This window comes from Myxine glutinosa, chromosome 5 (genome assembly GCF_964187855.1).
Source record: "Myxine glutinosa chromosome 5, kmMyxGlut1.1, whole genome shotgun sequence".
NCBI lineage: Eukaryota > Metazoa > Chordata > Myxini > Myxiniformes > Myxinidae > Myxine > Myxine glutinosa.
In genome coordinates, this window is record NC_136265.1 from 36,591,448 (window position 1) to 36,607,850 (window position 16,403).

Consider the following 16,403-nt stretch of genomic DNA (forward strand, 5'->3'; position numbering starts at 1 on the left):
TGCATATACCCCTCCTCCCCCACTCCCCTTCCCTCGCCCAAGGAAGAAAATGCCAAGATGGGCAATTTTTTTCTCATAACGTGATGGAATTGTGGCGCAAGGAAGGGCATCCGGCCATAAAACCATTGCCTCAAACGGAACCATGATTGTCATGGGGCCCGCAAGGCCAACCCCCGCTCTAGCGGGGAAAATGGCCTTAAAACGATCATTCATTCATTTTATTCAACTTGATGGAATTTAATGAAACTTGCACATGATGCACAACTTCAGGGTGCCCTCATTATTCCCTGAAAGTTTCTGCTTCTTTGGACAAATTATTTCGGAGTAGATGAAACATACGGACATGCACTAGCATTATTTTATTACCTCTGCCACCGAAGCTGGATGGAGGTTATGTTTTCACCCGTGTCTGTTTGTGAACAGGATATCTCAAAAAGTTATGGATGGATTCAGACAAAACATGGTGGACAGGTTGGGTGTGTGACAAGGAAGAACCGATTCAATTTTGGCGAAGATTTGAATCCGAATTAGATAATTTTTAAGTGATTCTTCACCATTGAGTGATAGGGCTAAAACCGACAATATATAGCATGATATCTCAAAAAGTTGTGGACAGATTAGGATGAAACTTTGGCAGACAGGTTGGGTGTGTGACAAGGAAGAACTGATTCAATTTTGGTGAAGATTCAAATCTGGATCAGAGAACTTTTTAAAGCGATTCTTCACCATTGAGTGATAGGGCCAAAAACGATATATAGCACGATATTTCAAAAAGTTGTGGACGACAGATGACAAAACTAGGTGGGTGGGTTGGTTGGTTCAGCGATAAGAATAAGCCAATTCGATTTTGGTTCAGGTCCGGATCACGGTCCGACCTATCAGTGGAATACAAAACGTGAACTGATTCAGCCTGGGCGGAGGTATGCTCCCTACCGAGTGCCGTTCTCGTTATATAGATGTTTTGACGAGGAAGTATTGACTCTACCATTGTGTAAATGGTGATCCCATGAAGGTGAAGCAAGTCAGGTTGAGATGGACTTATCAACTTAATACAGTCTGAACCATATTTCACCAATTTGAACCTTAAATGCAATGACTTGACCCACCCAATTGCCTCCATTATTCCCTGCTGAAACAACAGCAATTCCTGAATTCTCCCATGCCATTCATGCAGCGAACATTTTATAATTGGACATGCCCGACTTTTATATCAATAATATAATTCCATCCCTTTATCGTGTGCATTTTCTTCCTAGAAATCATATTTATGAAGAAGCTAGTTTATAAAACTAGCAACGGTACCCGCCCCAAGGGCGGGGCTTCAATTGGGATGCCCAAATGAAAAGGCAAAATATCAGAAATTGAAGGCTTTTTTTATTTTAAACGATTCATATAAACATCCTAACCCTTAGGCTAGCATAAACATCCTTAGGCTAACCCCCGCTCTAGCACGGAAAATGGCCTTTAAAATGCATGTTGTTGTTGTTGTTGTTGTTGATTCATATAAACATCCGTTGAATCATATCACACGTAAATCATCAAAATCTAAACAGTACATGGCGCCCATTTTGAAAAAAGATTGAATTCTGCAAAACGGAAGCAGCCGCTACACGCCTTTCTCAGTCGCACGTTTATGTGTGAAGAGTGCGCGCCGAATCTGTAACACGGAAGCGGCCGCTACACCTATTTCTCAATCGCTTTGCACACGCTGCCATGTTACTTCAGAGCCGCACGTTTATTTCGGAAGAATTCGTCAGGAGTCGATCTACTCTCTCCTGGTACGTAGAATAAACAGTATTTGTAGAATTTCAATAAAAGCCACATCACTGTTCATATCAGTAAATATTATTCCATCGTGTTTGGAAAACTGGAAAACTTGTAAAAACAATATAGCCTATTTTACTCCCAGGTATCCCTGGTATCCCAGGTATATCCCAGGTACTCCTATTTTACTTTTACTCCCGACGTGGTGTGGTGCTGACCGGGCCGCCGTGGTGTGGTGCTGACCGGGCCGACGTGGTGTGGTGCTGAGCAATGATGGCCGTCGGCCGACGTGGTGTGGTGCTGACCGGGCTGCCATGATGTGGTGCTGACCGGGCCGCCGTGGTTTGGTGCTGACCAGGCAGACGTGGTGTGGTGCTGAACGGGCAGGCGTGGTGTGGTGCTGACCGGGCAGGCGTGGTGTGGTGCTGACCGGGCCGACGTGGTGTGGTGCTGACCGGGCCGACGTGGTGTGGTGCTGACGGGGCCCCCAGAGCCGTGATGCCCCCCCCCCCACGCCCCCCAGAATTTCCATGTTTTAAACGTTTCCCAGTGTGTACCCTGGATTAGAATAGGTACACCATATCCCTGCGTGTCGTAAGAGACGACTAAGAGGGTTGGCGTCAGGAAGGGCATCCGGCCATAAAAACATTGCCTCAAAAAGAGAACCATGACAATTACAACTACATACGGGCAGGGTACAGCCCGAAGTGGAGATCGGTTTCTGAGGTTTGGGACATGGAATGTAGGCACAATGACAGGGAGATCAGGAGAAGTGGTGGAAGTAGTGGTCAGAAGAAGAGTGGACATATGTTGTGTGCAAGAGACGAGATGGAAGGGAAGTGGTGTGAGAATGGTGAAGGGTAGGCAGGGACAGAAATACAAGTTTGTGTGGCAAGGGTGCCTGGAGGGCGTGAATGGTGTTGATGTCCTGTTTTCTGAGGAGTTTGTAGACAGTGTGGTGAGTGTGAATAGAGTAAGTGATAGGTTGATGATGGTGAAAATGATGATTGGAAAGCTCTTGGTGAACGTCATCTCGGGACATGCTCCGCAGGTTGGTCGGAGCGATGAAGAGGACAAGTTCTGGTGTGCGATAGAGAAGCTGATGGAAAACGTGAAAGATGAGGAAGTTGTTGTGGTAGGAGGAGACCTAAATGGACATGTGGGAAGGAGTATGGATGGTTTTGAGGGAGTTCATGGCGGTTACGGATATGGTGTGAGAAATGGAGAAGGTGAAAGGATTTTGGAGTTTGCTGATGGAGCTGATTTGTAATACTCAGTTCCAGAAAGAGGATAATAAGATTGTTACATACACGTCAGGTGGGTCGACGATAACCGAGGGGCACCTCCGGGACACAAAGGTGATCCCGGGTGAGGAGGCTGTTTCACAGCACCACTTGGTTGTCTGCGACATAAGGGTGAAAGGTCCGAGGAGAGCTCGGCGGGTGAAGTACCAACCGAGAATGAAGGTGTGGAGGTTGAAAGAGGTGACAGTAAGGGAGGCATTCAAAGAGAGGCTGAGTAGGGTAGAGGATGATGTGGTTGAACTTGAAAGTGGTTGGATGTCAATGAAAGCTGGTCTGTTGGGAGCCGTTGGTGAGGTATGTGGATGGACAAAAGGATCACCGAGGCACTCGGAAACATGGTGGTGGGATGATGAAGTTGGAAAGAGGATTGACGAGAAGAGGAAGAAGTTCAAGGAGTGGCAGAAGGCGAAGGGTACGGGAGCAGAAACAGCAGAGCATGAAAGTTATAAGGCGGCCAAGAAGGCTGCAAAGAAAGAGGTAACAAAGGCGCAGGAGGCATGTAGGAAAATGTTCAGAGAACGCTTGGATTCGGAAGAGGGTCAGAGAGCAGTATTCAGGATTGCAAAGCAGATAGCGAAAGAGAGGTGTGGTGTGATGGGGGTGAGTTGCTTGAAGGATGAAGTGGGACAAATCGTTGTGGACCCAGATGGAATTAAATGAAGATAGAAAAGATATATGGAAATGCTGTTGAATACAGAGCATGAATGGGATGGCAACATAGAGAGTAACCCAGTTTTAGGACCGGCAGAGAAGATAACTGAGAAGGAAGTTGAGGAAGCGATAAAAGCAATGAAGAGTAGAAAAGCGGGAGGGCCGACGGGAGTTTTGGGAGATATGTTGAAGGCAGCAGGAAGTTGGGGTGTGAAGAGAATGACAGAGATCTGTAAGCTGGCGGTGAAAGAAGGCCGCATTCCAGTGGATTGAGAACTGAGTACCCTCGTCCCTCTATACAAGGGGAAAGGTGACCCCCGAGAGCGTGGCTCGTACCGAGCGATAAAATTATTGGAGCATGGAATGAAGGTATTGGAAAGGGTGTTGGAGAGGAGGATAAGGAAGAAAGTGAAGATCGACAAAATGCAGTTTGGATTTATGCCAGGAAGAGGAACGACAGACGCGCTTTTTATTGTGAGGCAGTTGCTGGAGAAGTACATGGAGACGAGGAAGAAGTTGTTTCTTGGGTTTGTTGATCTGGAGAAAGCATTCGATAGGGTTCCACGCAAAGTATTGACATGTGCAATGAGGAAGTTAGGAGTGGAGGAATGGTTGATCAGAGTAGTGATGGTAATGTACAAAAGAGCGTGCACAGCTGTAAGGACGAAGGACGGGAACAGTGGTGAGTTTGAGGTGAAGGTGGGAGTGCATCGGGGGTCGGTACTAAGTCCACTACTATTTGTAGCTGTGATGGAGGTGCTGGCTCAGAACGTAAAGGAGGGTTTACCGTGGGAGTTGTTGTATGCAGATGATCTGGTGTTGATTGCGGAAAGTATGGATGGACTGAAGGAAAAGATGAACAAGTGGAAGGAATGTATGGAGACAAAAGGTCTGAAGGTGAATATCGGAAAGACGAAGGTGATGGCAAGTGGTAAAGCATGTGGTGAGGTGGAAAGAACTGGGAAGTGGCCCTGTGCTGTGTGCAGGAAGGGCGTCGGAGTGAACGCCATTCAATGTACAATGTGCGCTGAGTGGGTTCATCAAAAATGTAGTGGTCTGAGAGGGTCATTAACCAGTGTGGCAGCTACATTCAAGTGTAAGGTGTGCACAGAGGGAGCTGCAGATGGAGGAAATGTTGAGTTGGATCTTGGAGACGGCGTGAAGCTGGAAAGTGTGAAAACATTTTGCTACCTCGGAGACATGCTGAATGGAGAAGGTGGATCAGACTCGGCAACGGTTGCTGGAGTGAGATGTGCATGGAAGAAGTTTCGGGAACTGAGTGGCGTGCTGATGAGGAGGGGAGTGTCGTTGAAGCTGAAGGGAAAGGTGTATGCTGCATGTGTGAGAAGTGTTATGATTTATGGGAGCGGGACATGGGTAATGAACGTAGAGCAGCAACGAAGGTTGGAAAGGGTGGAAATGCGAATGGTTCGATGGATGTGCGCAGTATCGTTGAGAGAGAGGAAGACAAATGATGAATTGCGAAAAATGATGGGAATAGAGCCTGTGATTGATGCTGTGAAGAGGAACAGGTTGAGATGGTTTGGTCATGTGTTGAGGAAGGATGAAAGTGACTGGTTGAGAAGAGTGATGGAAATGATTGTAGAAGGAAGTAGAGGACGGACGGGGAAGACCGAGAAAGACTTGGCTAAAGATGGTGGAAGAAGAAATGCGGGCAAGGGGGTTAACAAGGAGAGATGCAGAAAATAGGGCAAGATGGAGAAGATTGTCATGGGGACCGCAAGGCTAACCCCCGCTCTCGTCGGGAAAATGGCCTTAAAATGCATGTTGTTGTTGTTGTTGTTACTCCCAGGGGTCCCAGGAATACCCACCCAAAATATTGTTGCGATCGGTTGAGCCGTTTTTGCGGTACCTTCGAAGAACGGACGGACATTTGGTGAATTATAGTAAGATGGTATACCTCTTCAAAAAGTAGTGTGGGGTTTTTGATGTCCTTAAGCAAGCAGGTCCACATTGGACTCAACACAGTTGTCGTTTTACTTCTCTTTTACAACTTCCGCTGTGTCCTCAAAACACAAATCCATATGTAATGATGATCTATATTTGAGAAAGCATTCCAAATTATAGCCTTCTTTATGTTTCCCTCCAGAGGAAACTTTTCAGTTTATACTTGCAACTCGACTGTACCACCTTGAAGACATTCGGTGTGTCTGCTTTTAAGTGACAAATTATATTATTGGGAACTGCCTGATTAATGAAAGGAAATCTTATCTCATGGCCACAATTATTCCCACGTTTTTGGGGAGGGGGATCTGGGGGTGGGCCAGGGGAAGCTGTGGCAATAGCTCACCGACTCTCTGCCAAAGACGGCAGACAGAACGCCAGTTTAACGTCCATCCAAGGAACAGTACGTACACACATTGATGATTCACCCAGGCGGTGAAACACCGGGATGCCAGTTTATAGCTGGGCCGAGATTCGAAAAACTTCGAGGCGAGTGTGAAATTTTGGACAACATTCACTCTCCATTCAGTTTGCTCTAATGAAACCTCATGCCCAGATTGATCCTAGGTGAATTTAACACAGGATAAATGTTTGGACACATCATATTTCTACCATTCGACCCTGTTCTTGCAAATCAGGTCACGTTTGGCACTTCAAAATGATACACAAACATGAGATTCATGACTCGTACTTCCAGAAAAGCATACCTGATAGTTGTTGCTTGCTTGCAATCTCCATTTCTTTCGTTATCCGAAAAGGTAACGTGGTTGGATTTGACTCCTTCGCCTTCCTCTGTTCCCTCATCAATGTTTCCTTCCCCATGTCCCACCACCCCTTCTCCTTTGTCGTTTGATTTGAGCTTTTCACTGCACAGCAGCTTCTTCTTCTTGTGCTCATCCCGACTCTCTCTATTAGCCTTCTTTTTCTTTTTTTGTTTCTTCTTCTTTTCTTTTTTTTCTTTCTTTCTTTTTTTGACCTTGCCCCCATCTTGCCCCATGGCATATTTGCAAGTCATTCTGTGCTCAAGGAGACTCTCTGTTTGATCCAAAAGTGATTCTTGAATTTCACTGGAAGGACTGGTTTTGCCATCTGATCCATGGCAGCTTGGTGAGCGTCCCTTGCTCATTGACTTGTAATCTTCGGCTGACTGCAAAACTGCAGAATTTTCTTTACTTTGAAACCTCCAGTTTTGGACTGAAGTGTCTTTGCAGCTCGATCTTAAACTTATTGGTGATCGTTCCCCACTTCTCGATCGCCGGCTTCGTGGTGACCTCTCCCCACTTCTTGATCGCCGGCTCCGTGGTGACCTCTTCCCACTTCTTGATCGCCGGCTCCGTGGTGACCTCTCCACACTTCCTGATCGCCAGCTCCGTGGCGACCTCTCCACACTTTTTGATCGCCGACTCCATGGCGACCTCTCCCCACTTTTCGGACGCCGGCTCCGTGGTGACCTCTCCACACTTCCTGATCGCCAGCTCCGTGGCGACCTCTCCACACTTTTTGATCGCCGACTCCATGGCGACCTCTCCCCACTTCTCGGACGCCGGCTCCGTGGTGACCTCTCAACACTTCTCGATTGTCGGGCCAGTGGTGACTTCTCACCACTTCTCGATTGTCGGTCCCGTGGAGACCTCTCCCCACTTCTTGATCTTCGGCTTCGTGGAGACCTCTCCCCACTTCTTGATCTACGACCTCGTGGAGACCTCTCCCCACTTCTTGATCTATGACCTCGTGGAGACCTCTCCCCACTTCCCAATCTCTGGCCTTGTGGTAACCTCTCCCCACTTCTTTGCTGCCGGCTCCTTGGTGATCTGTCCCTATTTATTGACCGCCGGCTCCTTGGAGTCCTCTCCCTACTTCTTGATCGCCTGCTCCTTGGCGACCTCTCCCTACCTCTTGACTGCCGGCTCCTTGGAGACCTCTCCCTACTTCTTGACCGCCGGCTCCTTGGAGACCTATCCCTACTTCTTGATCGCTGGCTCCTTGGCGACCTTTCCCTACCTCTTGGCCGCCAACTCCTTGCCAACTTTTCTCTACCTCGTTGCCTCAAATTCCTTAACATTTCTCTACTCCTTGAGCGCCGACGACTGCGCAGCCACCAATCCCGAGATGATCTCTCTCGGTCTAGTGATCTGTGACCCTTAGAACTGTCTGAAAATCCAGACGCAGTATTTTTTGATGTTGGTGAAACAGGATTTATGTCATGATCTGCTTCCCAAAAGTCGTTGCTGGGGTTCCTGAACACGTGAAGAAAATTGCAGTTCTTGCCTTTGGGGCAGCGCTGTCGGCCAAAAAGTCCTAAGGACGTAAAAATAAACAGGCAGATGTTAGCAAGAAAAGATACATTTGAAATTCGGAAAGAATATGTAACCAGCAATGCAAGATTATTAATAATGTCATCATATTAAAAACTAGAGCAATGCGACTGTGTTGCCAATATGCCTCCACGTAGTCCCTGCCCATGACAATGGATAGATGCCCTCGTTCACCGTCCTAAAAATAAACAAGTTTCGTTTAAGTCCCTTCAGCTGTTCTCAAGTATCACATTTTTACTAGACATGACAGGTTTCACATCGATAGGTGAAGCGGTTTTAGAGAAAGGATTTTTTTAAACATCGGCTTTCAACCTCGTTTGGCTGCCAAACCACGTGACATGACATCAAAAATGTACACTATGCATATGTATGGGTAGGGGATCACATTTGTGAAGTTTCGTGTTGATCGGATAAGATTTGTTTTTCTATCCAAGATGGCTGCCAAATCACGTGACCTACGACGTTGTCATTTTCAAACTATATGCAACAACGGTGTCAAATGACATTTGTAAAATTTTGCATCGATAGGGTGAGTGGTTTCAGAGGTATAATTATTTAATATTTTCCTTAAATCCAATATGGCTGCCAAACCATGTGCCTGATGATGTCATAATTTAAATATCTCAATACAAATGAGTCCGATCATGTGCATGCAATTTCAGATTTTTAGGATAAGGCATTCAATGAAAACATTTGTAGCTGGGAGACCACTTCACCGATGATGTCATCATTATCATGCTTTTGTTCCCCATTGGGAGTACTTGACAATGTGCCAAGTTTCAAAATTTTCCATTCAGCGGTTTCCAAGAATATTTTTTAAATTATTTGTGTTTAATCCAAGATGGCTGCCATATCACGTGACCTATGACGTCACAATTATCATAACATTCTGCATGGGTGTCACTTTCACCCTGAAAGTTTTGTCACAATCCGACGTGGTTTCTGAGAAAAACGAGGTTTAGCCTGTGTGGACGGATGGACGACGGACAACCCAAAAACATAATGCCTCCGGCCACCTTCGGGAGCAGAGGCATAAAAACACGACGAAAAGGCTTGTGTGGAGCAAAGGTATTATTGGTGATAATGCCACGGAAGAGCGCCTAGAACATATGGAGGAAAAAAAAAAGACGTTATCATAAAGATGTGGAAAACTCATTTGTTTACCATTCACTTTAGGAGTCAGTTGTAAAAAGTCACAAATGTCACAAAACGTGACAAAAAAAGTCACAATGCACTTTTGATGCAAATTATTTATATACAAGTAAAAATTTGAGAATTTGTGCTTATATAAAATGTTGGAAGCATTTCGTGTTAAAAGTGATTAAACAAGTTTTTTAGGATAATTCGAGGGTGCTGAATTCAAAAATGCTGTTTAACCGGTTCAATTTTGGAGTCTTAACCTTCAAATTGTAAAAAACAAAATGCCCGCCATTTTCAGCATATTTTTTGCCATAACTTGAATTTTAAGCAACATAGAAGGCTCAAAATAGTGGCAATACCCATGTTTGTGATACTGAGGATTCCAAATTTACTGTTACCTAAGTTGTAACTAGTTTGGTTTCGCCGCCATGTTGAATTCCAAGATGGCCGCCATATTGATCATCAAGATGGCCACAATGTTGGATTTAAATACAAAGAAACAAATTGAAATATAGTACGCCTGGAGTCTTTTGCAAAGTGTGCTTTGGACCATTTTGAAAAGCGAGTAAAATGAGACAATGAAGGAATTGTGGTCTTGTGGTTGAGTTACATACACCTTCGCCTTCATGTGACCCCAGAGGAAAAGGTCACATGGGGTCAGGTCCGGTAACCGTGGAGGCCATTCGATCGCGTGATTCATAGCCACCCTTTCATGGAAGAGCTCTCCGCCAGTATGTTATCTGGGTTATTGACATGTATATTGATTATACATGTATTGTATACCTGTGATTGTAAGTTTGTTGATCAGCGCCTTCTTCAGCCTCCTGATGGCACATGTCATATCAATTTCAATGCCGCTTTACATAGGAACAAAGCACAGACTTTCTCGTCTCTGTATGCTGTAGACTGCAAAGAAAGCAAAGGCAAAGAAACGACCATCAAGGCAGATAGAAACATTCTACAGCGACTTGTGACAGCTTCCAAAGCAGGGCGTGTGATAAACCTGGACCTGATTCTGCAGCATGAGCTTATGCCTGTGCCAATTTCACTTGCTGCCATGAATGGGAGTCTACATACAGGCAGTAGCGGTAAATCTCGACTGGCAAATGAGTTGATTCAAGATGTCTCAACCCCAGAACAAGTGACATTAACTGGAAGTACTTGCTTAGTAATTGATGGTCAAGCACTGGTGATGGCTCTTGGAAAGCCCAGCGGAATAACCACATTTGGTGAATATGCAGATGCGTTTGTGAATTCAGTGTTTGCCATGGGGAAAAGATTTGAGAGAGTTGACGTAACTTTCGACCGATACCAGCAGGATTCCATCAAGACTGGAACCAGAATGAAACGTACCCGGGCCTCTCGACCAATACGTCGGGTAATAGAAAACCAAAACGTTCCTCTACCAGACAAATGGACCAACTTTCTCTCACTTGGAGAGAATAAGGCAAATCTAGCAGAGTTTCTTTCTCAGCAGCTCATGACAAATGCGGTGTCTATTGCACCCACAACACTTGTAGTGGCTGGAGGATTTGCACAGATCACAGACGTGAAATCTTCAGATCCAGAGATGGACACATCATCCCTACAGGCCAACCATGAGGAGGCGGACACACGACTTGTTCTTCATTGCGTCGACATAAATGCTGAAACAGTGGTGGTTTTAGTGCGTGACACTGACGTGCTGGTCTTGTTAGCTGCTCATTTTGATAAGATGCCATGCACTCAGCTGTGGATGAAGGCAGGAACTCTTAAGAAGCCAAAATACATTCCCATCCACAAACTCCACCAGAAACTGCCACCTTGCCAAGTGGAAGCGTTGCTGCCATTCCATGCAATTACTGGTTGTGACAGTGTGTCACAGCTTGCTGGCCACGGCAAAAAGACAGCCTGGAAGGTGTTTCAAACACACAGCCAATTGTTGACAGATCTAGGCACAGAAGATATCACTGAAGAAGTAATCAACGATGCAGAAAAAAGTTCATATGCTGTCTTTACAAGGTACCCGATGATGTGGACAGATGCGACAAGGCACGTGTAATACTCTTCTCTAAGGGTTGTCCACAGGAGACTCTGCCACCAACATCAGATGCAGTGAGACTACACATAAGGTTACCAGGCTTTTATTTGGAAGCACGCAACCATCGCTACTCCAGTACTCCCCCAAGTAACAGACATGGGATGGACATACATCGATGGGAACTTGGTGCCGAAGTTGATGACGCTATCTCCAATTCCTAAGGCGTGTCGCGAGATAGTAACATGCGGATGTACCAAAGGATGTATAAATGGCCGTTGCAGCTGCAGAAAAGCTGGGCTAACATGCACAGGAGGATGTGCATGTGCATACAACAGACAACTAGAATGCAGAAACAGAACAGACTAAGATAGACAGGTAAACATTTGAGAATGCCAATATTGAGCTATACGGTATTTATAAAGTATAATTACGAAAAGGCAGCCATTTTGGAACTTTACCCCTTTTTTAAATGCACTTTAGAAATGATTTAATATCATTTTTTTGGTTCTAAAGAAATTAAAAGCGCATTTGACCAGTGAAAGTGATGTACATAAAAAAATACACCCCAGAAATTACCAAAAATATGGCGGCCATCTTGGAATTCAACATGGCGGCGAAACCAAACTAGTTACAACTTAGGTAACAGTAAATTTGGAATCCTCAGTCTCACAAACATGGGTATTGCCACTATTTTGAGCCTTCTATGTTGCTTAAAATTCAAGTTATGGCAAAAAATATGCTGAAAATGGCGGGCATTTTGTTTTTTACAATTTGAAGGTTAAGACTCCAAAATTGAACCGGTTAAACAGCATTTTTGAATTCAGCACCCTCGAATTATCCTAAAAAACTTGTTTAATCACTTTTAACACAAAATGCCTACACTATTCGAAAATTCTCAAATTGTTACTTGTCTATTAGTCAAAACATCCATGTCTGCTTGCCAGGGGCCAACTTCGCATCACATACATGGCAGAGTTTGGGTGGGAGGAATAAAGTGATAAATATTGAGGAGGAAAGGGATTGTGGAATAATTTATGGAGGAGGAAGACTCCTGTATTTGAGGAGGGAGAGTCCTGCATTGGAGGAGGGAGAGTCCTGTATTGGAGGAGGGAGAGTCCTGTATTTGAGGAGGGAGAGTCCTGTATTTGAGGAGAGAGAGTCCTGCATTGGAGGAGGGAGAGTCCTGTATTTGAGGAGAGAGAGTCCTGCATTGGAGGAGGGAGAGTCCTGTATTTGAGGAGGAAGACTCCTGTATTTGAGGAGGGAGAGTCCTGCATTGGAGGAGGGAGAGTCCTGCATTGAAGGAGGGAGAGTCCTGTATTGGAGGAGGGAGAGTCCTGCATTGAAGGAGGGAGAGTCCTGTATTGGAGGAGGGAGAGTCCTGCATTTGAGGAGGGAGAGTCCTGTATTTGAGGAGGGAGAGTCCTGTATTTGAGGAGGGAGAGTCCTGTATTTGAGGAGGGATAGTCCTGTATTGGAGGAGGGAGAGTCCTGTATTGGAGGAGGGAGAGTCCTGTATTGGAGGAGGGAGAGTCCTGTATTGGAGGAGGGAGAGTCCTGTATTGGAGGAGGGAGAGTCCTGTATTAGAGGAGGGAGAGTCCTGTATTGGAGGAGGGAGAGTCCTGTATTGGAGGAGGGAGAGTCCTGTATTGGAGGAGGGATAGTCCTGTATTGGAGGAGGGATAGTCCTGTATTGGAGGAGGGATAGTCCTGTATTGGAGGAGGGAGAGTCCTGTATTTGAGGAGGGAGAGTCCTGTATTTGAGGAGGGAGAGTCCTGTATTGGAGGAGGGAGAGTCCTGTATTGGAGGAGGGAGAGTCCTGTATTGGAGGAGGGAGAGTCCTGTATTGGAGGAGGGAGAGTCCTGTATTGGAGGAGGGAGAGTCCTGTATTGGAGGAGGGAGAGTCCTGTATTTGAGGAGGGAGAGTCCTGTATTTGAGGAGGGAGAGTCCTGTATTTGAGGAGGGAGAGTCCTGTATTTGAGGAGGGAGAGTCCTGTATTGGAGGAGGGAGAGTCCTGTATTGGAGGAGGGAGAGTCCTGTATTGGAGGAGGGAGAGTCCTGTATTGGAGGAGGGAGAGTCCTGTATTTGAGGAGGGAGAGTCCTGTATTTGAGGAGGGAGAGTCCTGTATTGGAGGAGGGAGAGTCCTGTATTGGAGGAGGGAGAGTCCTGTATTCATCGCATGGTCTTATCCACGAACTGCACACTGCCAGTAATGGTTAGAGCATCTGCTCCGAGTCTGGAGGTCGGCGGCCAAATGCTTTTAAAATGGTACATGCTGCTTCCTTGTTTGACGTTCAGCATTTTCAAGGTCAAGAGCACGGACAATCCCCATAGGTTGGCATCCATGGAGAGGAGTAAATTCCTCCCCAGGAAATGCCCCGCTGAGTGCGGTGAGAAAGTCGGCGCCATTGTTGTGGCATTGCTGGTATCCAGAGTGCCCCGAGAAGTGACCGTAATTCCCCCGAGCTCAGTGGCTGTGTTTGTCTCGTCTATATGCCCATGTGGGGCCCATGTGGGGCCCATGTGGGTGTGGCAGCTCCACCACGAGCCTTAGATCCTGTAAAAAAAATGTTGTGCCGGCTTATGGCAGGCCGACGTGTAACTAGTTTGGATTTTCCAACAATGCTCGATTTTATAATCCACAAGGCAGGTCTTGAGGACTTTAAAATATTCCTAGAATCATGACTTCTAAATCATAACTAAATCATCACTTCCGTTTTCCGGTCCGGTCGTGAGAGGACGCTGGCGTCGTTTGCTCGCCGCTTCTCTGACTGGACCATTGTCCGTGTCTTGCTTTCCTGGTGGTCGTGGCGGATTTATGGCCATTGAGTCTTCCTCTGCGCGGTCCCGGCTCTGCTCTGCTGCTCCGGGCTTCACCTGCTCGGCTCCATCGCTGTTTCCTCGGGCCCACTCCCGTTGGTTGTGTCGATTGTTTCGCTTCCTCACCCTTGGCCGCGTGCTCGCTTTGCCTTCGCTCCTGCTGGCATGGCTCTGCGGTACTCTGCCGCAAGGCTTCTCCTGCTTAAAACCCGCTCCACCCCATCATGCATCTCTGCAATCAGATCGAATGGACTCCTGCGTCGACCCAGGTACATTCACCGTGGCTCCGGTCGTAAGTTTGTTTATTTACAATCAGGTCACTCCATCCCCATCCTCTGGTCGGCTCAGCGCACTCCCACTCATCGTCCCAACACACCTGGTCACAACAACGCACAAAATCGCACCTCCTGTCTGCGAACCCTGGCCAAATCACCTGGATTCATACCCGCCGTACAAAACAACATCAAGCTCACCCTGTTCAATACCCGGTCCCTCAACAACAAATGCCTCATCCTGAACGACTACATCCTGGAAAATAAACTGGACTTTCTCTGTCTCACTGAGACCTGGCAACAACCACTGGACTACTACACGCTCAACCTCACCACACCCAATGGATATTCTTACATCAATAAACCACGCTCGGAGGGCCGAGGTGGTGGAATTGCCGTTATTCACCGACAAGACATCAAGACCAACCTCATCTCCATCTCATCTGCTCCATCATTTGAACACCTGGCTTTTAAACTCTCTGGTCACACACAGTCAGTCATGGCTGTTGTCTACCGCCCTCCCAAACCACACCCATCATTCCTGTCTGACTTCTCCTACTTTCTGACCCAGCTATGTTCCCTCTCCCCCTCAATCCTCCTCCTTGGTGATTTCAATATCCACATGGACTCCACTGACTCCACGCTAACCACTGACTTCACTGATTTACTCACCTGCTTTAACCTCACTCAACATGTCAACTTTCCTACCCATAACCGTGGTCACATTTTGGACCTTGTCTGCTCTACTGGACTAATTTTGCACCATCTCTCTGGCTCCGACCTCACTCTCTCTGACCACCTAGCCATCACTCTGACCATCAACATCCCCACCCCAGCACCAAGGCATTATCGCACTATCAACTTCCGTAAGCTAAACGCTTTTTCACCTGCCTCATTCTCATCGACCCTCTCTGAAAAAATGTCCACTTCTCCCTTCGTTGACCTCCACACCCCTTCTGACCTCACTGACTACTACAACCACACTCTCTCTTCCTGCCTTGACCAAATTGCGCCTATAAAAACCAAAACAGTTTCTTTCACCCATTCTGCTCCCTGGTTTACCCCTGAGCTCCGCCTAATGAAAACTCGTGCTCGCCAACTTGAAAGACTCCGCAATAAAACAGGTCTCACAGTTCACTCCCAGGCCTACAAGGACCACATACAACACTATAAAGATGCCCTCTCCCGCGCCCGCTCCGCCTACTACTCTCAAATTATCCACTCTGGCTCCGGAAACCCAAAAGCACTCTTCTCTACAATAAACAAACTCCTCAGCCCCCTGAACACCACCACCCAGTCATTCACAATAGACAACTGCATCTCCTTCCTTTCATTCTTCCAACGCAAAATTGAAAACATCTACAACAGCTTGACCACCGCCGCACCCGCTCCCCCTCAAACCACCTGCCCCCCCTTATCCTGCCATCCCCTGTCTCAATTCTCCCCAGTCTCCCCTACTGACCTCTCTGAACTCCTCATCGGAATGAAAACTGCCACCTGCACTCTTGACCCCATCCCCTCCAGCTTTGTCAAGGCCTCCCTTCCTGCTCTTTCTCCACTTATCATTGCAACAATAAACTCCTCCCTGTCTACAGGCATCGTCCCACCATCCCTCAAAATTGCTGCTGTTACCCCCATTCTGAAAAAACCTGGACTAAACCCTGACACCCTAAATAACTTCAGACCCATCTCCAACCTACCCTTTCTGTCAAAGGTTTTGGAACGCACTGTAGCCACTCAACTCAAGCATCACCTCTCTGCCAATAACCTGTATGAAACATTCCAATCCGGATTCCGGTCCAACCACAGTACTGAAACTGCTCTCCTCAAAATCACCAACGACCTTCTCCTCTCCTCTGATGCTGGCAACCTCAACATTCTCATCCTCCTCGACCTCAGCGCTGCCTTTGACACCATCGATCACACCATCCTCCTCACCCGACTTGAAACCACCTTTAACATTACCGGCACTGCCCTCTCTTGGATTAAATCATACCTCTCTGACAGACGTCAGTTCATCTCCATCAATAACTGCAAATCCCCCACTGCTCCCCTCCCCCAAGGTGTCCCCCAAGGTTCAGTTCTTGGCCCCCTCCTCTTTATCCTTTACCTGTCCCCCCTCGGTCACTTAATCCGCCGTCATGG

General features: G+C 46.8%; 2 protein-coding genes across 3 annotated transcripts in view; both read right to left on the minus strand.

Moving 5' to 3' along the window:
- The window catches only part of DHRS12 (dehydrogenase/reductase 12), a 275,332-nt gene that overhangs the window by 40,333 nt on the left and 218,596 nt on the right, over positions 1–16,403 (minus strand). The gene's annotated exons all lie outside the window — the stretch shown is intronic.
- ZRSR2 (zinc finger CCCH-type, RNA binding motif and serine/arginine rich 2) overlaps positions 1–16,403 on the minus strand; it is a 39,568-nt gene that overhangs the window by 3,234 nt on the left and 19,931 nt on the right. For both annotated transcript variants that reach the window (XM_068117359.2, XM_068117358.2), the window contains exon 11: positions 6,392–7,982. In XM_068117359.2, coding sequence (XP_067973460.1) covers positions 6,392–7,982 — 1,591 coding nt within the window. The remainder of the gene's footprint in view (positions 1–6,391; positions 7,983–16,403) is intronic.